The sequence below is a fragment of the Gopherus flavomarginatus genome, chromosome 19 (genome assembly GCF_025201925.1).
Source record: "Gopherus flavomarginatus isolate rGopFla2 chromosome 19, rGopFla2.mat.asm, whole genome shotgun sequence".
Taxonomy (NCBI): Eukaryota; Metazoa; Chordata; order Testudines; family Testudinidae; genus Gopherus; species Gopherus flavomarginatus.
The window spans coordinates 20,291,192-20,316,030 of record NC_066635.1 but is presented as its reverse complement, the minus strand read 5'-3'; the positions used below and the strand labels follow the sequence as shown (position 1 = coordinate 20,316,030).

General features: G+C 40.3%; 1 protein-coding gene across 2 annotated transcripts in view; it reads left to right on the top strand.

The window, feature by feature from the left end:
* The window catches only part of CLTC (clathrin heavy chain), a 57,326-nt gene that overhangs the window by 7,767 nt on the left and 24,720 nt on the right, over positions 1–24,839 (top strand). For both annotated transcript variants that reach the window (XM_050928763.1, XM_050928762.1), the window contains exons 2-7: positions 15,669–15,876; positions 19,006–19,274; positions 19,755–19,916; positions 21,143–21,256; positions 21,762–21,935; positions 24,342–24,539. In XM_050928763.1, coding sequence (XP_050784720.1) covers positions 15,669–15,876; positions 19,006–19,274; positions 19,755–19,916; positions 21,143–21,256; positions 21,762–21,935; positions 24,342–24,539 — 1,125 coding nt within the window. The remainder of the gene's footprint in view (positions 1–15,668; positions 15,877–19,005; positions 19,275–19,754; positions 19,917–21,142; positions 21,257–21,761; positions 21,936–24,341; positions 24,540–24,839) is intronic.

The following is a 24,839-nucleotide window of genomic DNA, read 5'->3' as shown; positions in this document are numbered from 1 at the left end:
GTGCCACAGGATTCTTTGGTGATTATGTAGATGAGCATGGCCCCACTATATACCAACAGGCTGCCTCTCCCAGTATCTCAAGATAAATAGCTGCAGGAGCAAGGCTTTATATTTCTAAGACTTTATTACAGAATATACTGTGCACCTTATTCAATAGTTAATCTAAAATTTAACTGTCAAAACACTCTGCCTAATCTTATTTGTGGAATAAAAACAAAGTGTAGTGGGTCTCAAATCAGTTACAAACCTCACTGGCTAATTACTTTATCAGAAATTGGAAGATAGAGTGTGGGTGGGGACATGAACATGTAACACTGTGAATCTATCAAAGCATCCTTAAATGACATGTGCCCTTGTTACCATTCATAGAGGAATTGTGATTGGTTTCAGTTATTGACTAACATGCTGTCTACAAAGGAAAGTGAAATAATTAGACCTTTCTTAATGAACATTCCTCTACTAGATACCCCAGCATGTCCTTTACAGTATTAACCCAGTAACAGTATTCAACACTTCAACCTTAATACTGGTATTAAGAGTCAAATGTCTTGGAGGGTGATATATAATCTCTATAGATATATATCTCTATAGATATATATCTATATTTAAATAGATCAGAACTACTGGCATGAAAAGAATTGTGGTTAAAATATCTGTTTAACAAGTTTACTTTTCATCTTTATTTTACTGAGTCTTTAAGCTTATTAGTCCAACGATATAGATTTTCAAGTAATGCAACTGACAAGTTAAATGAGGACACTGCATTGTATATTACTGCTGTCAGGTTATTTGCTACAAACTGAAAATTGGGGCTGAAACTCTTAAGGTTGTGGGCTTTTTAATTTAAGTATAATTAAAACTTCTGGTGGTCTCTCCCCAGATGTGAACTTGCTCTTCACTTTTAAGCACCATAATACTTTGTGTTCAGAATCACTCAAAGCTTTGTAGGTTACTTTTAAGTAACATTGGACAAGTATGAATATTGACTTATTTGGGAAGAGCATTTTAAACCACTATTGAACATGGGTGGGGGCGTGTGTGTGAGATTTTCTCCCCCGCATGCTTTCATTACTCTAGCAGGTGGATTTATAAGTAGACAAACACTAACCAAAAACTAGAGCCTAAGTGCTTGCATGTTTCTGATCTAATGCAATAGCGTTACCCATTAATGTCAATTAAATCAACATTTTGAAAGTTGCCAAAACCTTTGTATAGCTTAGTCTCCAAAAATATTGTAAACTGCCTCATAATAGAGTAATGTAGCAAAACTGTGCCTGTTCTAAACAGGTGAATGTCAAGCAGTGCAGCTGGGAAGGAAACCTACAGTTCAGTGTGGAGTTTTTCAGATGGAAAGTTGAGCAATAGTGGCAGAGGACTAAATTTATTCTCAATGTGCATATGTGAATTTCAAATGACCTATACCCTCTATGTACTGAAACAAGCTGAATAGGCTCCTGCTGAAATGCCATCTCCAATATGGAAGGCAACAGTGAGAACAGGAGATATGGTGCTGTAGGAGTGGAGCCATAACAATTGCTATAGTAGCATGAGCTAGATCTTGACTTTGAATTTCCTGTTTTGCCATCTTATTTGGGATCTCAAGCTTGTATTGTAGCTGTATGAACTTACAGAAGGGACTTAGGGGAGTCTTGAAAGTGACAAGGACAGAGCTGAGTCATATAAATGGTTACTTTACAACTGTCAGTATGCTGTTGGAATCTTGGAAATAACACTTTAAATATTTAGCTTTAGCTTATACAGCCTACCAACATATTAACTTAGAATTTGAACGAGTTACTTGCATCCTGGAAACATAATTAGTTTTGTGGTTTGGTAACAGTCCCTTCTGATTTGCTGAGGCAGCTCATAGATATCCTAGCACAAGGAAGCTAGGGCTTGGCTACACTGGAGAGTTGCAGCGCTGGTGAGGGGGTTACAGCGCTGCAACTCAGGATGTGGCCACACTTGCAAAGCACAGCCAGCACTGCAACTCCCTGGTTGCAGCACTGGCTGTACACCTGGTCTGCCTCGGATGTAGCGATTCCAGCGCTGGTGATGCAGCGCTGGTCAGCAAGTGTGGACACCACCAGCGCTTTTATTGGCCTCCGGGGTATAAGGAGGTATCCCAGAATTCCTGTCCACAACAAACCAGAAGAATGGCTGAACTCCGATCTCCCCATAGCTACTTACTAAAAAACAAACACAGCTGCTCTGTGCTCCAGCGAGTGAGCCAGCAAAGGCAGGAGAATTGCTTTGGAATGTTCAAAGCTGTTTGCTTGAGGGGGGAGGGGTAATGTTGAGCAACTATTTATGTGGTCTGAGGGCTATTTAGGAGTGCATAATTAGCATTTAGTGAATAAGAGACAGGTGGGGGAAAGGTCTAAACTTTTAAAATGATTGAAGGTAGGCACTGTATCTTCCAGTCCTTAGAACTTGCAAGGCAGGGAGCTGAGAACAGTGTCAGCTCCAAAAATCCACTCTCTCTGTCTCCCCCACGCTCCGTCACATTCCACCCCACCTCCCTCTTTGAAAAGCATGTTGCAGCCACTTGAATGCTGGGATAGCTGCCCACAATGCACCACTCCCAACAGCGCTGCAAATGTGGCCACACTGCAGCGCTGGTAGCTGTCAATGTGGCCACACTGCAGCCCTGGCCCTACACAGCTGTACGAACACAGCTGTAACTACCAGCGCTGCAGAACTGTAAGTGTAGCCATGGCCTGAGTGCTCTTAAGACTTCTAAACTTCTGTGATTGTTGTGTCCCCTTCTCCCTCCCCGCCACTGACTTGCCCAAATGCTAGTGGACAAGCAGCAAATGCAACACAAGACTGTCCATTCTGTATGACTAAAACGTAGTGTGAGAGTCCCAGGGGTGTGTTTGAAAAATGTGACATGCTTTTATGCAACTCCAAAACAGTTTCTAACTGTGCTGGTAACAGACAACAGTGTAGCACCAATCTCTTAAAACAAGAATTGCTCCAAAGCTACATTCTGGCAAATGCCAGCACAGATAGTTAAACGTTCTGTAACATAAGGGAGTAAAGCTGAAACTCTCAACTCAAGCAGCACAAGATAGACAAGTTCCAGCAAGGCTTCCTTAAGCCTGTCCCTTGTATTTTCGGTGTTGCAGTGTAATCTACGATGTGAATTAGCTACATGACACTTAAAATAATTAGTCAGGGTAACACTTTCCTTAGGAAAATTTAAAATCTTAATTTGTTTTATAGAGGTTATTACAAATCTTGCAGTTCCCAGGGCTGTTTGGCTTCCTAGTCCTGTAGATAAACCAGTGTTTGTTTTTCGGGGGGTGAGGGGGATTTCTCACTGTAAGAACAATGGCTTATATCCTGTTGTTCAGTGATGCTAGGAAATACTGCATTCTCAGCATTTTTATGCCCTGGGGAGCAGGGAAGGCTTGATGAAAGCTCAGCAAATTGTCTAAGAAATCGGGCTTTTCAGGAAGGAGGCAACAGTTACTGCTGTCAGCACATTTTTCATCAGGTTTCATCATTTAGTTATACTAACAAAAATGAGGAGTATCTTTTTTGTGGTTAACTATTCAAGGTACTTGCATTGACAGCCTTTACTGTGATGGACATACTTATTACTACTGAATAGTTTTCACTTACCATGGCTGTTGCTCATACAATAGTGCATTCAGATGAAGCCATAATCTAAAATTTTTAATGGCTTTAGGTACACCATGCAATTTAGCTGAACTCTCCAACCTTCAGTTCTGTTTTTAAAAAACTTGAAGTTAGCTTCAGACTGGTTGCTGAACAGCAGTTGCTCTTGCCAGAACTTTATGAAGCAGCATTATAAGTTTGATGCTTTGTTTCTATAACTGCTTTATGAAATAACCAGCAGCATTGGAGATCATCATTGGTTAAACTTTTCAGAGTTGGCAAGAGGTCCTGTAAAATTTAAGCTGTGAAGTAATTTTTCACATCCCATATTTAGTTTCTGAAGTGACTATCTAAATTAGGCTAACCTTCATTCTTTTCCTAATTCTTCCCCTGGAAGCCACAAAACAAATGCAACAGATTTGAGTTTTCCAGTGTAGTGTAATATTTAAATATTCTCCCTTCCCTCTGGTGGGATATTACCTTCATGCTGAGTTTACTGTTTTTCAAGATAACTTCAAATACTGTCCAGCCTCTGAATTTACCTGCTGACAAATGGGGAAATGACCCTGAATCTGCACAAAGTGAACTTTTTTTCTCATTTGATAACAACATCCAGAGTTGCTTATAACAATAGTGGGTTAAGTTTCAGTGTAGATTTGACAGGTATCTTTAAAAACCAGGAAAAGTACTTCTGGGTACATTCAATAATCATTAATTGAACAAGAATATCTTGTTGCAGGTTACAGTTTTAATGTTAGTTACCAGCAGGGGTCTAACTTAATGGAAAGTAAGACTGAAATAAGTTTTCCCTACTAAAAAACATAGTAATAAACACTGTGTGTACCTGAAGAAGAGCTCTATGTAAGCTTAAAAGCTTGTCTTTCACCAACAGAAGCTGGTCCCCATAAGATATTACCTCAACCATCTTGTCTTGTGTGTCCCTTGTAATTTGGGTAGGCACTTAGCACCCATTAGCATGGGCATCCACGTTAAGTTCTAAGGTAGACTGAATTGGAAAGCTTATGACAGAAGCTGCAAGAAATAACTGAAGATGCTTGTGACTGGTCTATAGCTAGATACTCTGGCATGGAGGTCCCCTTTTAAATGGGGACTAGAGGAGACTCTCTCAGGTGTCTTACTGCAAACTAAGGCCAGGTCTACACTACAGAGGTATCAGTATAACTGACCGCCTCCATGGTGTAGAGGTTCTCCCATCAACATTGCTACCACCTCTTGGGTGGATTAACTATGCTGATGGGAGAAGCTCTCTCATTGTAGTAGCATTTTAACATACAGCGCTGCAGTTGGGCTGCTGTAGATGAAGACAGGACCAGAGATCCATTCACTCTTTATGTCCACCTCCTTTTCACACTGTGGTGTTAACTTGTGTTGTGCTGAACTAAACTGAAGTGTGAAGAAAAGGTTCCTGATCTGCCCTCAAATTCAGCTTTAAAATCAACCACCATACCAAAGATGGCATAATCATTTTTGTGTTGTAGTTGTTCCTTTTTAAAATAGGATTTTCTCTTGGGTCATCTTGTAGTGGTTAAAATTTGTCCCAGCCCACAAAGATTAAATCTTAATGACTCGACATAGGCAGTAACATGTTCTGTGTGAGATGCTGTGTGCATGTTTGAAGAGTTCTAGCAGTTTAGAGACGAGACGGGTGAAGTAAAATCTCATATTGGACCAACTTCTGTTGGTGAGAGACAAGCTTTTGAGTCTCTCAGAGCTCTTCAGGTCTGTGACAAGCTCTGTGCCTTGAAAGCTTGTCTGTCACCAACAGAAGTTGGTCCAATATGAGATTCTCACCCACTTGGTCTCTGAACTTAGAGCAGAAGTTGCAGGAAGTTTCAAACGGGCACTGCCAAACAATGCCTTGGTCTCTTGTGCTAACTGGGGTCAGCTTATGAAGGTGTTTAATGTGGTGAGCTCACTTGATACCTGACTAGCCTGAAGAATCTTTTAAGTCTAAGAAAGCAGGCCTACCTCATGGGGTTGATAGTTGTTGGTTCAACTAAGAATAGTCTGCCTACGTGCAATGTACTAGGGAAGCTCGTAGTCTGCTTCATCAGTCCATCTCCTCAGTTTGCTAGGCCTTATGAACTTCTGGCTCTTCCTGTTCACTGGTTGCAAGCTGGACTTGGTCTCAGTCTCCCCCACTACTAAGGGCTTGTCCTCACTTACTGGGGGATAGATGCCTGGCAATTGAGCCACTGGGGGTTGATTTAGCAGGTCTAGTGAAGACCCACTAAATTGACCACTGATCGCTGTCCTGTCAATTCCAGTACTCCATCAGAATGAGAAGCATAAGGTAAGTTGATGGGAGAAACTCTCTTGTCAACCCAGTGCAGTGTAGACACTGCGAAAGGTTGACCTAAGCTGTGTCAACTCAGCTACATTTAGGACAGATCTACACTACACGGGGCTCAGTCGACCTACGCCGACAGAACGATGAAGGGAATAGGCACTGGAAGTCAACCAGTTCCCGCGTGTGTGTATGAAAACAATTATGGATGCCTAACAGCAAGTTAACAAATTTTCCTGCAAAATATACTGAATTCACTTGAGACTGGTAGAATGTTAAATTTCCTGGTGATGCAGCCATGGAGTTCAGAAGGCCTTGAGTTGCTCCAGTCAGTTCAGCCATATCTCTTGGCCATTGTTTTTTCCGGCTCTTTGAGTGTGCATTGGTTTACATTTGGCTCAAGCTTATGAAGGTTATCTGCAACAATAAGGGCAAGATTTTTAAAATGAAAGCTGAGATGCTAGAAAACAATTCTGCAGCAAATTCCTCCATTGCAGAATAAATGGGGCCCTGCTTAAAGGTGATAGAGCAAGGATGGAGGAGAAAAATGGTTTGTATCTTTCTGTCCTCTGCAGGCTTAATAAAGGCTGAATGGCAAAAGCACTAGTTTTGTTTAAAACGTCACACTTTTTTAAGTCCTGCTTTACCAGAGATACCTTTACTTAACTGAATTGCCAGAGAAGTTAGGAACATGAGTTTTTAAATTCTTTAATAAAATAAGAACCTCCTTTAAGATAACACAAATTACATTCCCTCTCAGGTTTCACTTGCAGATATGTTTATGATCCTTGCTCTCCAGTTTTTGTCTTTTGGGGAAAAATATTCATGATCCAAACTCCCCATGTAAAATCAAGCAGGAGAATCTTTAGGAAAAACAAACGAAGCCCTTTCTACATCAAAGACAAAAGGGCATACATCAAATTTCTCATTCCTGGTTGCCTTTAAACTTCCATAATGGTTCACTGTACATGGAGCAAACTCTAAAAAACCACTTCTACAAGGACCACAAACACTAGCCCATGTTAAATAACCTCTTTACCTCAATATTTTATTAGAGCAGAGCCAAGCAAATCTAACTCCATCCTGTCTTCAAATTCACCTGCCTCACTGATTTTTAATTATAGACTAGTTGTCTTCTGCCTAGACAAGTACACTGGTGCTTAGTAAATTTAAGGGAGCTTGTTGGTTTTAGACCAGGGGTAGGCAACCTATGGCACACATGCCAGAGGCGGTATGTGAGCTGAATTTAGTGGCACTCACACTGCCTGGGTCCTAGCCACCAGTCCAGGGGTCTCTGCATTTTAATTTAATTTTAAATGAAGCTTCTTAAACATTTTAAAAACCTTATTTACTTTACTTACAATTAGTTTAGTTTCCATAAGTCTATAATATAAAGACCTTCTAAAACATTAATGCATTACTGGCACAACCTTTAAACCAGAGTGAATAAATGAAGACTCAGAACACCACTTCTGAAAGGTTGCTGACCCCTGGTTTAGACTGTCACAATAGTATGCAGTTAGCGTATTTCAGTTTCTAGTTTTTACTTACCCTAGGTCTGCACTGGGGTGGGAGAGTGAAATCGATCTAAGTTAAGCAACTTCAACTAGGTCAATAACGTAGCTGAAGTTAGCATACTTAGATTGACTTACCGTGGTCTTCACCACAGTGAGTTGACTGCTGCTGCTCCCCCAGCGACTCTGCCTGCACCTCTCACTGAGCTGGAGTACAGAAGTCAATGGGAGAGCGCTCAGGGATTGATTGCATCTAGACTAGACATAATAAATCAATCCCCTCTGGATCGATTGCAGCTCCCCAATCCAGCTGGTATGAAGACATTCCCTTAAAGCATTTGAAAGGGTGCATTTGCCATCTACCAATAAGTTCTACTGCCATATAGCAATATTAAGATCTAACATTTACTATTCCACTACAATTATTATGGACATAAGTGTCCTACCTGGCCTACATGAGTTTGATACTGGGACATCTAGGAATGTTCTGAAGGCTGTAAAGTTAGTCCCTAACTCCTGTTGGTTAGGAAGACCTAGGGGAGGAAAAGCCAGGTTTGCCTCATTCCATCACTTCTAGAATTAGAGTAGCTGAAATGCCATGTTGACCATACAGAAGTATGGCATAGGCTGAAAGCTGGCTAGGGATGACCTTAACATACTAGTCTGTCAATGAACCTTCATTGTTTAGATGCATTCACTATCAGAGCTTGGAAGGGAATGTTTCTCCGTGATCTATGGGCAAATGCCAATAAAATCAAACTAGTTACTCTGAGCTGTCATGGTGAACATCTGAAGCTTGGACAAGTTTTGTATAATAGCTGAACTTCAAAGATGCCAGTTCTAAACCAACTTAACTAGGATCCAGCTTGACAAAGTTAAATTGCTACTTGTGTCTGTTGGTTAACCAACGTAAATGCAATCTGATAACACTCGTATCTTGTGGCACCAGCATCGAAAGCACAAGTACACAAAGCACTACTTCTGGCAGATGGTACAGTTTGGCCATGATTATTTAAGGTGAAACTGCCTGGATACTGTGGTGAAGTCCTGACTTCACTGGGATGACTGACTACCATCTGTCAAGTCTTAACCATTACAAATAGAGTAACTCAGAATTTAAAAACAAACTTTTTAGAGTTTAGGGCCATAATCTAGCCAGACATGGGTAACCTTAAGACAGTGCAGAAAAAGACACTCCTGACTTGAATTGATTTTAAATGCAGTGAATTTTAAAGTCTACACTTGGGAGATGTGAACAGCAATGCATTTGTCTAATCTCAGATTTCAATTAACCTGAAAATATTCCTGTTGATCTTCACTTTTTTCAATCCTGCTTAAGTAAAGGTGCATCTCTTCAGGCAGAGGTGAAATACAGGTCAAGTTTACAAAAGTAATCACATTCACTATTGAAGTGTCGTAGGCAAGTACCAATAACTAAGTTCTTGTTCAAGTTGCAAGCAGTTGCAATGCTTAGTGTGAGTGCTGCTGTTCTACTGATCATAACACCATAGTTGTGGTGGTCTAGCTCAGGAGTAGTGTGGAGCACATGGGAAGAAACGTCCTGTAATCTTCACCTAAGAGAAGACTTTTTTCAAATAAAAGCTCTGCAGAAGATTGAAGATAAATGAATTGCAACTTTAGCACATACCTGTAGTAAGGGAGTAGTATATCTTATCACATGTATGTGAATGGCTACTTAGGAAGGTGTGGCTTTTACAGTAGTATTTGCACTTGGCCATGTGTCTAAGGTAAATCATGCAGTGAGTATGACACTCTCCCTCTTCAACTTAATCATATACTCCTTACTCATGTGGAACACTTCAGGTCCAAGATACTATATCGTGTCCTTCTAGTGTGTGTGTGTGTGGGGGGGGCGGGGCGCGCGGCACACCTTTGGAATGAATTCTTGTGTGTTAATCCAAAAGCGGACGTCCTTGGTGATCTGGAAAGCTTGACTTGCATCACCTGGATAGGAAAAAGGGATACAACTCTGTAAACCTGTTTGTATAGACAACTCCAACTGTCTAACAGTTCTTTGGTAACAGAAGCAAGAATATTGACTCGAAAAATCAATCTTAAAAGCAATTGAAGTTTTGTGTATGCTGTCTCCTACAGGATATATGCTCACCCACTGAGGTGGAAAAATAATGTTCAGAAAACTGTTATACTTTGAGTTAAATACAGACACAAACTTGCTTAAGCTTTCATTTTGACCCTCCGGTTACTCAAGATAAAGATTACTGAATTTCCTTATGCAGAGTGACTTGACATATGAAATAACTCAGACTACTGTAACTCAGATTGTTAGAAATTCAGCTTTTCCCTTGACTTTCTGGCAAAGGACAATCTGAAATGGATCCAAGTTACTCAGCACATAGATTCAGGGAATTACTAGCTTGGATCCCACAGCAATGCAACTACCATACTAGGGTGAAATTGTACAATGTCTGCTGGAGGTCTGCCTTACGTTTACTGTAGAAACTATAACTTTGACAGTTTTGCACACAGTTTGGTTCATACAGCCATTTTGAACCTTGTTATATAATTTAGCAGCAAGGATAGCCTGACTGGAGACCTAGGCTCTTGATGAAATCATGCAACTGAAAAAATGGGATTCTAAATAAGCATCTACTTTATTTAGTGCCTCTGCTAGAATATGACAAATGTGGGAAATGTTTGTTCAAGGTCTTAAAAAGATCAGGTCATGATCTGCCACCTCAGTTCTTGGGCAGGACTTTCTCTTTGCAGAGTGAGTGGGAAGAAAAGTGATTGAGCAGACTCAAGCTTCCATGGGAGCATGGTTGGAGCACTGACTTGAGGTCAGGAATTGTACCAATTTTTGCCTCAATACCAAAGTCAGAAATGAGAAGAAAAATAACATGTTTCACAGTCCATGGGAACTGCACCTGTGTTCCTCCTCATTGGTCCACCAAGAGTGCACACCCTAGGCTCCAGGCTCCTTAATCATCACCTTTCTTGGGCAGAGACCCATATCTTTCTCCCTCTTGACCAGGAGTTTTTAGGCTTCAGTTTCATGTCCACACTAGTATCCCCAGCAAGACAGACTGCCAAAACAGGCCAGTGCCTGCACTTTGCTTTCTCTTTGAGGGCTATGAATAATGTAATTGCCAGTAGTGTTAAGTTACCACACAGCTCTCTAAGCAAGCACACTTATCTTAAAGTGAAAACCTCTTACAACCAAAAGAAGATAAACTTGTCAGCAGTCACCCCCCAACTCCAGCATGGGCTCTGGTAGAGAGTCCTTCAAACCTCAACAGGGCTTTCCTGTGGTAACAAGTTCATAGGTGTGCTAGTTATAAAGGCGAGACTAACCTCTTCATATAGCTGAGCCTTTGATCTTGAGACTCCAGGAATAGGTAATTGACAGTGGTCCTCTCTTCAGGCTATAGGTTCAAAAGGTTCATAGTCTTTTTTCCGGTTTTTGCATAACTGGACATCAGGAATTTGCATTTTCCTTCCCCTAGAGATTCTCCAGGCAACCACTTGAAGTCCCAGAAGTACATTCTTGTCTGCACACTCAATGAAGTTCTTTAAAATTCATTACACTCCTCAGGATTCACTTCCCATCTCCCCGAGAAGTTGTATGCAGTCCCAGCCCACAATAAGACTTGAACTTTTCATTAATCTAAAAATACTTGAAAAAATTCCTTATACAGAGTTTAAGGATATTGCAGGAAATTTCCATATTTGTCACAACATTCCCAATTTACCAATGGGTATAAAATGAGTATTATCTTTTTTACACATCACTTGTCCTGTCCCAAATGTTGCTTGGTTTTGTTGCCTGCCTCTTTAAACAAAAGTCTAGTAATGACTATAGTAAGCCAAATTCCAATGTGGTCTCTCCCATGCCGAGTACAACATGGCTTGCAATGTGAAATACAACAGTAACTTTTAAATGTCAAGCATTCAGGAGAAACTTATGGGATGCTTAAGCAGAGGAGTAGGTTTCACTGAGCTACAGTATTACAGTAGTAGTGGCTAGCCTCTTGTTCCTTGGATTAGCTGTGACTGTCTAGTGTAAACATAAGGCACTTCTCTCTTTGTAGGGGAAGAGTGGCTTGCATTGTCCAACAGTGACTGGAAGGATAGAGTGGAACTTAAATAGAATTAAAATGAGTTTAAATGGATTAGATGACTTAGTACATTGTCTGACCTTGCTCACATTAAGTTGTACAGAAGAACTCCATCTCTGTCCCCAAGGAGCCCGGGTTAAACAAGACATGGCACAGTCAACACAAGTGAAAGCTTGGTTAGCCTGCCAATTGGATGGTGCCTCTTTTTTTATTTTTTTATAAATAGACCTAGACTTTCAAACAGCATACAAACCTTGATGCAGATGTGAATATATGCATGCGGAAAAGCTGACTTGCACACTTTTTTGCTTAAGTTTAAAAATCTGGGCCATAGCAGGCAGATCATCCACTGAAGAGCTTCACAGGAGAATCTGACTCTTTGGCAGGGGGGGAGACTTGTTCAGCATTGAACATCTGTTCACTTTGTGGCAGAAGTAGTTTAGATCTTCTGATCTAAAAGACAACCTAATGTTAATGGGACAAGCTAAGCTAGAGAGTAGAATAAAACTAATATTTTAAGTTTCTGTGAAAACCATGAACCTCACAATGCCTTCGTTAACTAAGAAGGAATTTCCTCATTTGGGAAGTAATGATGGGTTTGTTGGGAGGGAAATATGGAGGAAGTAGTAAGCCTTTGTGACTCTGTTGCCTTGTGTAAGTCAGTAGCAGCTTGAGGTAAGCCTTAGGTTTCTGACTCCAATCACAATTCACTTGATCAGAGGCACTCCATCTTTCCAGACTACTGGATCCCTTGCAGGAGTCTGATTTGTTTTCTTATCCCCCCATCCCCCCGAGTTTCACCTCATTTAAAGTACTTGTTCACTAAAATCAGACATAAAAATACACAAGTGTCAAAGTACACTATTAATAAAATTGTTCTCATTCTTATGTACTTTTCAATGTATATTCAAATTATAATATTTATAGTACACCTCTGCACCAATATAACTCTCCTCAGGAGCCAAAAAATCTTACCATGTTATAGGTGAAACCGCATTATATTGAACTTGCTTTGATCTGCCAGAGTGCTGCTTTAATGCATTATATCCAAATTCATGTTATATCAGGTCACGTTATACTGGAGTAGAGGTGTATATAGAGCAGTATAAACAAATCATTGTCTGTATGAAATTTTAGTTTGTACTGACTTCACTACTGCTCTTTATATAGCCTGTAGTAAAACTAGGCAAATATCTAGATGAATTGATATACCCCTAAAAGACCTCTGCATACTCCCAGGGGTAAATGTTATCCATGGCTGAGAACCACTGCACTAGATCATATGGATTCTTTCTAAGGCCTTGGCTACACTGGCACTTTACAGCGCTGCAACTTTTGTGCTCAAGAGTGTGAAAAAACACCCCCCTGAGCGCTGCAAGATACAGTGCTGTAAAGCCTCAGTGTAATCAGGGCCGCAGCGCTGGGAGCGCAGCTTCCAGCGCTGCAAGCTACACCCGTAGAGGATGTGGTTTACGTGCAGTGCTGGGAGAGCTCTCTCCCAGCACTGGCACTCTGACCACACTCGCACTTCAAAACGCTGCCGTGGCAGCGTTTTGAAATTTCAAGTGTAGCCATACCCTAAAAGTTGCTTTTAAGGCATCCACCATTCTAATCTGGCACCCTGTAAGTTGGCTGCTTCTATAAACTCCTTTTACAATGTTGTGGGAAAGGGAAGGTTGAGCAGAGTAGCACAGTATGACACACCCTCTTTATCAGAGTGTGCAAGAGAAGACTGTAATAGAATTGCTAAGGTGGAGCCTTTCATAAAGCCTGCACCAAGGATAACTGATAAGAGTGTTAGAACACCAACATTTTACTCAAATTTAACATGTGGTTTCCAGAACACTGTTCTTCAAAAGTAGCTTTGTTTAAAGACCAAACTCTGTCAAGGAGCCACATGTTTGACCTCTTCACTTTTGAACTAAATATGCCTTGGTTACTAAGCATTGTCTTTTCATAAATGAACGCAAAGTTCTGAACTTTAAGTGGTAGAATAAGACCACTCATCTTCCCGCAACTTTGATACTAATGTAAATTAATTGCAATCCTATAGTTTCATCCAAAGCTCTAAGCTTTACAAAATGTCTCATCCCTGTTAGGTAGCTACTCTCCACTTCTACCAGTGAGAAACTGAGGCATAAGTTGTCATTTGTCCTAAAAGTCAGTGTGTTAGAAACAGGACCTGAACTTGGGTCTCAATACCTTGACCCCCAGAAGAATATTTGTACTACTGAGCTTTGCTGGCTAAAATTTTGGTTTTAAACACTTGAAGCATTTAAAATTAAAGAAAGCATACTCCCTTCAAGCACTTGAACTGAACCTTTTTTCCCTAAGCTCCTACTTCTAAAGTAAGCTTTTAATCAACAAATTTCTCAAGAGAGGCAGATCAGGTCTAAGCAGGAAGGGGTGGCTGCCTGGCTCAGTAAATTCTTTATGCAGTAGTAGGCAGTGTTCTATGTGCTCCACCCTTGCCCTTCTGGGAAGTGTGAACTGCACTACTTCAACCACTATCCTGACTTTGTTTGTTATGCACTCCTTGTTAAACACCGAATATTGTGAGAATCACTACATGTAAATTTACCCTCTAATCTAACCAGTACAGAAGTGGTTAAGACAAATGAGAGAACTTCATCTAACATACTTAGGTTTATAGTTAATGGTCTAAAATTCAATGTTTTTTATTGAGGTAGTCAGGTGCAGAAATTAAATCCTTAGCCTGGTCTCTAGAAACAAGTTTGAGGCTTGAATACTGAATACATCATCCACATCAGAACAAAAATGGCTCAGGTGCAGCTGAGTTGTCCAACGCACTGCTCTCAATTCTTATATTAAGCTCTTCACTCTGGCTTCAGTGTACACCTTTTTGGAAGGAGAGAACTACCAGAAACTTACACGGATGACACGAATTCCAGCTTGGGGGGGAGATACCTATGCTTGAGCAGTGTGTTTTGAGCTAGTGCACTAAAAGTAGAAGTGTAGCCATGGCAGCATGAACAACCAGAGGGGCTGACCACTCAAAGTACCTGCCTGTGGCCTCAGATGGAATTGTACTTGAGCGGCTAGCCCTTCCTAACACCATGGCTATACCACTCATATTTTTAGTGCACTCTCTCAATCAAAGAGTGCAGGTATGTCTCCTCAGCCTAGAATCTGCACCTTCCAGCTCTCATAGACTCTAGGACTGGAAGGGACCTCGAGAGGTCATAGAGTCCAGTCCCCTGCCCTCGTGGCAGGACCAAATACTGTCTAGACCATCCCTGATAGACATTTATCTAACCTACTCTTAAATATCTCCAGAGATGGAGATTCCACAACTTCCCTAGGCAATCTATTCCAGTGTTTAACTACCCTGACAGTTAGGAACTTTTTCCTAAAGTCCAACCTAAATCTCCCTTGCTGCAGTTTAAGCCCATTGCTTCTTGTTCTATCATTGGAGGCTAAGGTGAACAAGTTTTCTCCCTCCTCCTGATGACACCCTTTTAGATACCTGAAAACTGCTCATGTGGACCTGCCATAAGTTACTTTGAGAACTGCTGCTCTAGAAGAATAATCTGTGGGTCAGGACCCCATTTTAATGGGGTCACCAGGCCTAGCTTAGACTTGCGGGGGCTCAGGCTTTAGCTTCCATCCTGGGTGGCAAGGCTCAGGTTACAGGCCTGCCCAGCTTAGGACTGAAGCCCTTGGGCTTTGGCCCCTCCACCAGGGGTGGTGGGCTCAGACTTCAGTCCCCACTCCTGGGGTCATGTTGTAATTTTCATTGTCAGAAGGGGGTTGTGGTGCAACAAAATTTGAGAGCATACCTCATACTCAAGATCAGACTAAAATTTTGAACCTTCTTAAATGTTAGAAAAATGCTCTGGAACCCATCTTGGAATAAAGCATAGCAGACTTTCCTCCAGTTGTGCTCAGACACACCTTCCAGGTGGTGGACCTCTCTCCCATGCCCTTCTTCCCAGTAAAAGACCTATTATAGGGAAAAGCTTGCAAAAGAATACTTTCTGACAAAGCTTCATGGTTATTGTTCACTTTATAGAGTAGATTTCATGAACCAGACTTCAGCTGATAATCATCCTATGTAATACAAACTTAGTGTGACTAAACTTTTTATTTTTTGTCTTCTAGCTCCAAAATCTGGGGATCAACCCAGCTAACATTGGCTTCAGTACTCTGACTATGGAGTCAGACAAATTCATCTGCATAAGAGAGAAAGTAGGAGAACAAGCACAAGTGGTGATTATTGACATGAATGACCCCAGCAATCCCATTCGCAGACCAATTTCGGCTGACAGTGCTATCATGAATCCTGCTAGCAAAGTCATTGCACTAAAAGGTATGAAAAGAACATCTTATGTTTTAAGATCTGACTATTGTATAACTTTCTGTGTAAACTACCAGTTCAGGGCAAATCCATTGTTTGTTTTTAAAGACTGAAAAGTGCATATCAAAGGTTAACCCCGATTTTGTGAAGACAGTCTAAGAGCATGCTGGTTGCTCTAAGATGTTTGTCTGCCTTTCCCAAAATTCCCCATGGAAAATCTGTATCCTTGTCTTAGCTATCCTCCGCTAAGCTGTCATCCTAGACTTGTTGACTAGAATGCTGCTGATTTGCAGTAAGTTTTTTGATAACGACTTGCTGTCTGCTTTTCTATATTCTAGTCTTGGTCCACCTACAGCTGAGATCAGGATTTTGCTTGGTGAATAGACTGTCTAACACAATCTTACAGCTTGTGGTGGCTAGTCCAGCTATGGAAGCCAGAGATAGTTGTCTGAAATTCCTAGTTAATAGTAACTCTTCATGGAACAAAAGGGGTTTCAGGTGACTCCTTGCCCCAAAAAACCTGGACTCCCTTTTGGGGGGAGGAGAGGAGGATGAAAGGATTATTGCTGTCCATCTGTTCTCAGATCTGACCTCCTGGGGGTTGTGGGAGGGGGGCAGAGGGTGTGCCAAGTGAGTCAAACAAGGGCGAACAACTTTATAGTTTAGTGCATTTTGAAAAATTCATGAGTCACTAAATGCTCTACAGATTTACAAGATACAGAAGTCAAACTCTGTCAAGCTACATATTACACAACAAATTAAAAACTGTATCCTCCACACTACACTAAAACTGTAGTGCAAGGTCAAACATGTACTAAGTCATCCATTGACAGTTATGCTCAAAAGAGTACTGTGTATTTTCCCATTTTTTAGGGAGGATAAACTGTTTGGAAATTAAAATGATTAGCTTAATTTTTGAAGTTATTCATGAATTAGTCTATGCAACCTTTGTTTTAGATCAAGCTAATCGGGCTGGCAACCTTTCAAAAGTGGTGTGCCGAGTCTTCATTTATTCACTCTAATTTAACTAGTTTTGCGTGCCAGTAATACATTCAACATTTTTAGAAGGTCTTTCTATAAGTCTATAATATAAACTAAACTACTGTTGTACATAAAGTAAATAAGGGTTTTAAAATGTTTAAGAAGTTTCATTTTAAAATTTAAAATGCAGAGCCCCCCAGACCAGTGGGCAGGACCTGGGCAGTGCGAGTGCCACTGAAAATCAGCTCACGTGCCACCTTTGGCACATGTGCCATATGTTGCCTACCCCTGAGCTAATCTATTAGATCTGATTAAGAGAAAAACCCTTACTTTAATTTCTCATCTATTGTCCTGTATTGCTTTGGATTCGGACGCTAAATAGTTACATTAATCTTTCTGATGGTTTTAATGTTGTACTCCTATTTTGTTTGCATCTCATGCTTTCTTGTGTATGCAGATGGTGAGTTCTCAATTTAGATTGTATTAGTTTTTGTCCTGCTCTATGAAAAGAGAATGCCAAAGTCCAAAGGCTTAAAGGCTTACAGTGCATGTTACTGAATAATTAAGGTGTAAGAGCGGACAACGGCCTACATGCTCGTCCCTAGATATTCTTTAGAGTAGCACTGAAGAGGTTAAGGAAACCATGTACTCCAAATTTAGGAAACTTACTTCAAAAAGTACCAGTTTGAAAGCTCTACAGTTGCACTTGGCCTAAAGCAGTAAACTTAGGACCCTTCAGACTTTTTATAAGCAGGATTATGACTCTTACAACTCAAGTCTAGTTGTTTTTTCGCTTGGTGTGCTTTGCATATTGTGTGGGATGGAAATAAAACTGGACTGTACTCTAGTTCCCTTACATTATCCCTTGTGTTAACTGTAATACCCCATACTTGAAAAATAGCATTATGAAATGGTGCAAAACGAGACCTTGAGATTTAGATGAACTGTAGTATCTCTAGCACATAACACCAAACTTCTCATTTGCAGTTCAGATGCAGCATTCCTTAACCCCTATTTCCATCCTTATATGCCTTGGAACATGGCTATCTTGTTAGCAGAGTGACTGTCAACCAAATCAAAATCTGTAGTAGACTGTCACTGTGACCCATATGGGACTCCTTTCTAACCTTTAACTGAAACCTAGTTTTAAAAGTATGCAACAAACTTTTGACAGTTGGCTTTTAATAGCCACCAGTGCATATAAAATAGCCTGTGTTTTGCATCTCTTACAGTAAAGATCATATAAATGTGATTAGCTAGTCCTTCACTGGTACATGTCTATTAATAATGGGAATAGCTTGAACTTTCTGCTCTCTGCATTCCCTTGATTAGCAACTAGCTGAGCCAGAAATTTTTTGGCATGCCACTTCAAACTTTTTTGTTCCCCTTTAAAAGTAGCGGTGATTCTTCAGCATATGCTACTATAGAATGAATCTAAGCATTATTCTGGTGGCAGAAGGAATAAAATGGGTGGCAGCATCATTATTTTGGACATGTGTATTTACCCTTCAATGTAATTCAAAACATTTGCCTTTCCCTATCCTCTGGAGCTTGCATTAGTCCCTTGTTCTGGTTCTCCCTCCCTGTCCCATATGTAGTTTATATTTATCTCTGGTCTTTTGCAGCCAAAGATCCTTTGTTTTGTTAGCTTACCAACTTATAAGTGTTTTGGTTAATGAAACAGAATTACAAACAAACCTGACAGAGCCCACTTTTTGATGATTGTGGTTTGTTATACTTGAAACACCTGGACAGATTTTTTTGACATCTAACAAGTTTCAAGAGAAATTCAACTGAATGTGTTCTTAAATATGTACATCTAAAAATGTGGTTACCTGTAACTGATAAAACTGATTGTTCAGATGGTTTGTCACTTAAGTAAAAAGCTGTTTCCACCATCTGTTCAAAATTGTTAAGCAACAGCCAATTGAGAGGTCAGGGTATTTTGTACGGCCATGTGCAGTAATAACATAGCTTTAGAAATGTCTGGCTAATAGTTTAGCTTATCACTATGAATGTCATAGGCAAATGCAGTCCATTATGGCATCCTCCTAAAAGGAAGGCTAGATGCTAAGTCTAACTTCATAGTGCAGCTATCATGGTATTTGAAGGGGAGACATCTACGAACTCAGCTTATTGAGTTGAACTTGTGTTTTTTAGCTGGGAAAACGCTTCAAATCTTTAACATTGAGATGAAGAGTAAAATGAAGGCTCATACTATGACTGATGATGTTACCTTCTGGAAATGGATTTCGCTGAACACTGTTGCTCTTGTAACTGACAATGCAGTCTACCACTGGAGCATGGAGGGAGAATCTCAGCCTGTGAAAATGTTTGACCGGCACTCTAGTCTTGCAGGATGCCAGATCATCAACTATCGTACAGATGCTAAGCAGAAATGGTTACTTCTGACTGGCATATCTGCACAGGTACTTAATAGTTATTGATTACACCAGTCTGGAAGGCCAAAACTTGACTGACATGCTTTTTTGTAAGCTGCATAACTTTCCTCAGTGTGTAATGATATTCTGATTCCTCTCTTCTTACAAAGACAATGAATAGTTTGATTTTTAGATATGCTAAGGCCAAAGACCATCTTAAACTGAGACTTGTGGGGGGGGGTCCCTTAACTCTGAACAAACTTATTTGGAGACTCTCTATTTTTCTTCTACGTCCAGTGTTCAGCTGGCCATTTCAGTTTCATATCTGTTGTTGTTGTTCTGATACAATGGATTTACTGTACAATCAAATCTGATTAGCAAAAAAATTAACTAGTTTACAGAATCAAGATGCTGACTTAAGAACTCAAACTAAACGAACTGTTTTTCACACTACAATCTGCCATACTTAAGGTAGTATTGTGAGGGGGGAAATGCTTTGTCACTAACTTCTCTTTACGTTTTGTTTAGCAAAATCGTGTTGTGGGAGCCATGCAGCTTTATTCTGTAGATAGAAAAGTGTCCCAGCCTATTGAGGGGCATGCAGCTAGTTTTGCTCAGTTCAAGATGGAAGGTAATGCTGAGGAGTCTACTCTCTTCTGTTTTGCAGTAAGAGGTCAAGCTGGAGGCAAGGTAAGCTCTGATTCTGGATGCTATCTACCTCATTTTGCTTAAGAATATTTAGCCCGGGAGCAAACAAGAGATTTCAAAAAGCAACCCTAGAGAGGTTAGACTACATAGTGCATGCATCTATAGACTTTCCCTGAGCTTGTTAGTGTTTGCCTTTTTCTCCTCTGTTTTGGAAGGAAGTGCTTCCTTTATGTAGGAATCTTGTGGCTTTAAGTGATCTCTAGCCTCAAATAGCTTTTTATATGCATGTGTGTAAATCTTAACACTGCTCCTAGCAGACTCACTGGCAGAACCCTTAGGAACTGCAAAATGGGTTATTCACGTATAATCTATATTTTTGGGGACATAGAAAACTTTAGTGATATGACTTGTTCAGATGTCCAAATATCCAAAATTTGAACTGAAGTAAGTGAAAGTTCTGGTGCTTGCCATCTAAAAAAGTATGAGGTCCATTTTCAAAGTCAGAGCTCTTCCTACTTAGGTTAGGGGTTTGTTACAGGAGTGGGTGGGTGAGATTCTGTGGCCTGCATTGTGCAGGAGGTCAGACTGGATGATCATAATGGTCCCTTCTGACCTTAAAGTCTGAGTCCTGATACTGAACAGTGTTCACTTTAATTCTTAACTTTAGAGAATTCCATTAGGAGCCAAACTTGCCTTCTCAGCTATTTTTGGAATAGCAAATGAGTTCATGACTGGAACAGACTAAACTGGAAAAGAGAACTTGTCTGTTGGCTTCTGGCTGACAGTTAAACACAAACATGCAGCTTATTAACTACTTTGTAAGTGACTGAACTTGAATTTCTGTGCCCAATGCTGTCAGATTGGAGGTATATGTAGAAATACACAAGCTGACAGTTAAATGGCAGTACAACTGAGTAGCCAATAATGGCTTTTCATAGCAATATTGGGGAATATGGTTACACCCAGAGTGATAGAGGAACTTCTGATGGCCTCATGAATATGGGAAGACCTGTGGCTTAATGTGATCTATGAATTAACTAAGGAAAAGCTTCTTTGGTCTACAGTAAGATCAGATGCCCTGATATATAGCATTCTTGTTCACACAATCTGAATTTTTTGTAAGCTTGATAATGAGGCTCATGTGGCAGCAAACAAAGCACTTACTTTCTAATCTAACTACAGTGCCCAGTGAATTTGAGCAGCCATGTAGCTATGCAATATTTCAGAAAATATATAGTAGGTATTAACTAACCTCATCTGTTGTACAGTTGCATATCATTGAAGTTGGCACACCACCAACAGGGAACCAGCCATTTCCCAAGAAAGCAGTGGATGTCTTCTTTCCTCCTGAAGCACAGAATGACTTTCCTGTAGCAATGCAGGTATGGTAGATGTCCAAGACCAAGATGGAAGGATATGAGATTAACTCTGACTCTCAGGGATATGGTAATATAGCAGGATGATAAATATATACACACTCCTGTGCAGCTACGGAATCTGAGGTTTTGCAAAGAAAAATACATGTCCTAAAATCCAGTACATTTAGTTCAGCAGAGTTTATACTTAAAGTATATCTCCCCCCGACTCCTCCAGCCTTAAACTTTGTAAGCTGTTTTTAGTTGCTGATTATCCTTTCCCCTTTATAGAACAAGTATCCTGCTATTTTGATATGTAAGCCCAAATGACAATATGATGAAGTAGATATTCTGCTACTATGCTGTAAAGTGCACACAAACTCACTCTCAAGCACAATTCAGTAAAACAGTCACTTTGTGCCATCAAAACAAGTGTGCCCCTTCATGCTAACCTTTGTAACACTACAACAAATTTGAATTTAAAGCAAAGTTTTAAGTACACTGACTGTTCAACCTTACTCTTGTCTTGCAGATTAGTGAAAAACATGATGTGGTGTTTCTGATAACAAAATACGGTTACATCCATTTGTATGACCTTGAAACTGGCACGTGCATCTACATGAATAGAATCAGTGGAGAAACCATATTTGTCACTGCACCGCATGAAGCAACCGCTGGAATTATAGGAGTTAACAGAAAGGGACAAGTAAGGAAATTCTGTTCCTAGAGCACTTGACTAGGCTGTCCCAGCAAGATTAGAGTGGGAGGGGAATGGGAACAAGTGATAGTTGTGATGCCTGACAAGTATCCTCTTAACATTTCTGTTCAAACACTCAGTCTTCTAGGAGAAACTTGCAGTATGTATACTGACATAGGCACTTTCACTTCAAATGACTCTCTCTCCTTTGTGGAACAATTTACAGACTGGCATCTAAATGAGATACTAGGTGATAACTGATCAGAGTTCATGAATGTTTGACTAGCATCAGGTTGTGTGTGGTGGTCTTTTTTTGTTTTTGTTTGGGGGCAGGGAGAGACCATGTTTAACATTACTGATTATTCAAGTGCTCTACTTCTCATTGTCTAAAGCTGTCTCTAGCAGCATACCTTTTTGGGTAGGTGAAGGTGGGCAAGAGTTCAAGCTCATAGTGGTGTCAGGTGCAGAACTCTGTCCTCCTTTTATCAAAAGGGATGGAATTAGATGCTTGAACGGTGATTATTGGTGGCTCATATCTTAAGTTCTGGTGCATAAAACAGGAAAGGCAGAAAATAGTTGTCATGTCTTAATTGGGAAGAATTGTCTATTAAAATAGACTTGAGTTTACCTATATAAAACTTGTCTAACTTGCACACAACTTCTGTTGTGTGGAAAGGCAGCTTGCTGGTATAAGAATCCTTTCATTCCACCTAGCTGAACTTTTTTTAAGTGTAATTCAGTATTAACTATTGACACAGATTATCTTTCAACTGTAAACATGAGCTGCTGCCAGTGCTGTTCTTGAGTCCAGATCTTCCATAAAGGTGGTAAGATTTTACCACCAAACAAGGAATTTCTCTGATGTAGATCAGGCTCTTTGGGGGAAAAACTTGTATAAATTCTTTCAGTTAGTGCTCCATGCCTGCTATATGGCACTAAAATGCAGAAACTTAAGAACTCGCTGTTTTTAAACATAAAGCAATAAACATGGTAGAATAGGAGATCTAAAAACATCAAGTTTGAGGAATTCTGAATTACTTGAGGAGAATCTGTTTAATCCCACAATTGTAGTTACCATAACTTCTCCCTCAGGTTGTCTAATCTTCCCATAAAATACTACTAGAGACATTCTCCTGGAAGCAATGAGTGGGGCAACTTTGGCTATTACAACATCTGAATCACAAGTTGCTGTCCTTGTACATACTAGTGCACAATCTGCAGTGCTAGGTGGAGATGAGTGCTTTCTACTGAGTGGGAAGAGCTTGTAGCTATGTAACTAGCAAAATCTAGTCTGTTAATCTCTAAATAATAGTCACTATTTCCAACTAGGGTTAGGTATAGAATGCAGATGCTGAACACTTCTACATGTAAGAAATAAAATTGATACTGACTTTGGTTTGTGCAATAGTGGTGGTCTTTGGGGCCCTAGATATAGGTTTAATTTTTTTTCAGGCTTTTTGTGCTAGGAATACTGTTTTTGGTGGCTTTCTGAATCCTTGAAAGGAATAGACCATGTCAGGTCATTTTGCAGATGAATGGAAGCAGTCAAAGTCTCTTCAGAGACTCAACTAATCGTTCTGGCAAAGACACGTGTGATGGAGAATGAGGTCTCCTTCCCCTCAGACTTTTTTTTATTTGCAGAACTATCTTAATCAGAGCAATATGTGAGTGGGCTGGTTTCTAAACTCTTGTGGATGAAGATGGAGGAAATTCCCTTCAGGGGCGTTTCTTATAGCATCTAATGTTCAGTGGAATTTTGGAAGGAGAGACTTGCTAACTAAGCAGTAATTCTGCAGTTTTTCAATGGCATTCAGTATTTCAGTGCTGTGCACAAAGCAAACTATGGGTTCTGAACAGGTGGGCTCTGTCTGGAAACCCTAGATCTAAATGTTTGGATAGGGAAACCTCTCAAATTGACATTGCAGGCAACCAGTATATTCAACCTTGCAATTTCAGGAGACAATTCAGTGAAATATTTGGGAAGTTATTAAACCCTAATTCATGTGTTTACACTCTCTAGAATTATTTTTTTTCATTCCCAAAAGGAGAGATGGTGGGGACCTATTGGGTAACTTAGTACTCATCCCTCTTTGGGGTGAAGGAATTGCTTCACAGTGCTGTTGAAGTCAACTGTAGGACCAAGAAATGGGGCTTTGACTTCAGAGCTTGTCCTGCAGAAATAGCTTACTGCAGTGGCAAATACTTCCTGACATTCAGTCTAAATATTTCTCTGCTTAATCTAACCTGTTACTCCTACCTTCACCCTAAACAATTACTTTTTTTGTTGTGGCACTATATATTGAAAATGCTTGCAGAATGCATCTACTCTGAGCAGCTGGTATACTTATCTTAATTGCAGCCTGAAGATGCACTGATTGTAAATGTCCCTTTTTCCCCCCTCTAAATCCAATTCAGGTGCTCTCAGTCTGTGTAGAGGAAGAGAACATAATTCCTTACATCACTAATGTGCTACAAAATCCTGACCTAGCTTTGCGAATGGCTGTCCGCAACAATCTGGCAGGAGCTGAGGAACTCTTTGCCCGAAAATTCAATGCACTGTTTGCCCAGGGAAACTACTCAGAGGCAGCAAAAGTGGCAGCAAATGCACCAAAGGTATAAAGTGTTGCTAAACAGATGTTTATCAAAGCTGAAAATGTACAGTTAAGCACATTCTTAACCTTTGCAAGGTTAGGTCTTCATCTGAGATGTGCTCTGAAGTCAGTGATTACTCACATGGGTCAGTGATTACTCACATGGGTAAGTTAGAAGGATCAACATTTTGCTCTTGGAAGTAGCACTACTGAAATGGCTTGAACAGGTATGTTCACCAAAGCAATCGTCTAGAACAGACCTCTTCAATGGACTGTTTGTACTGCAGCAGTGGACACAAATATAAAAAGTCAGGCCTTCAGC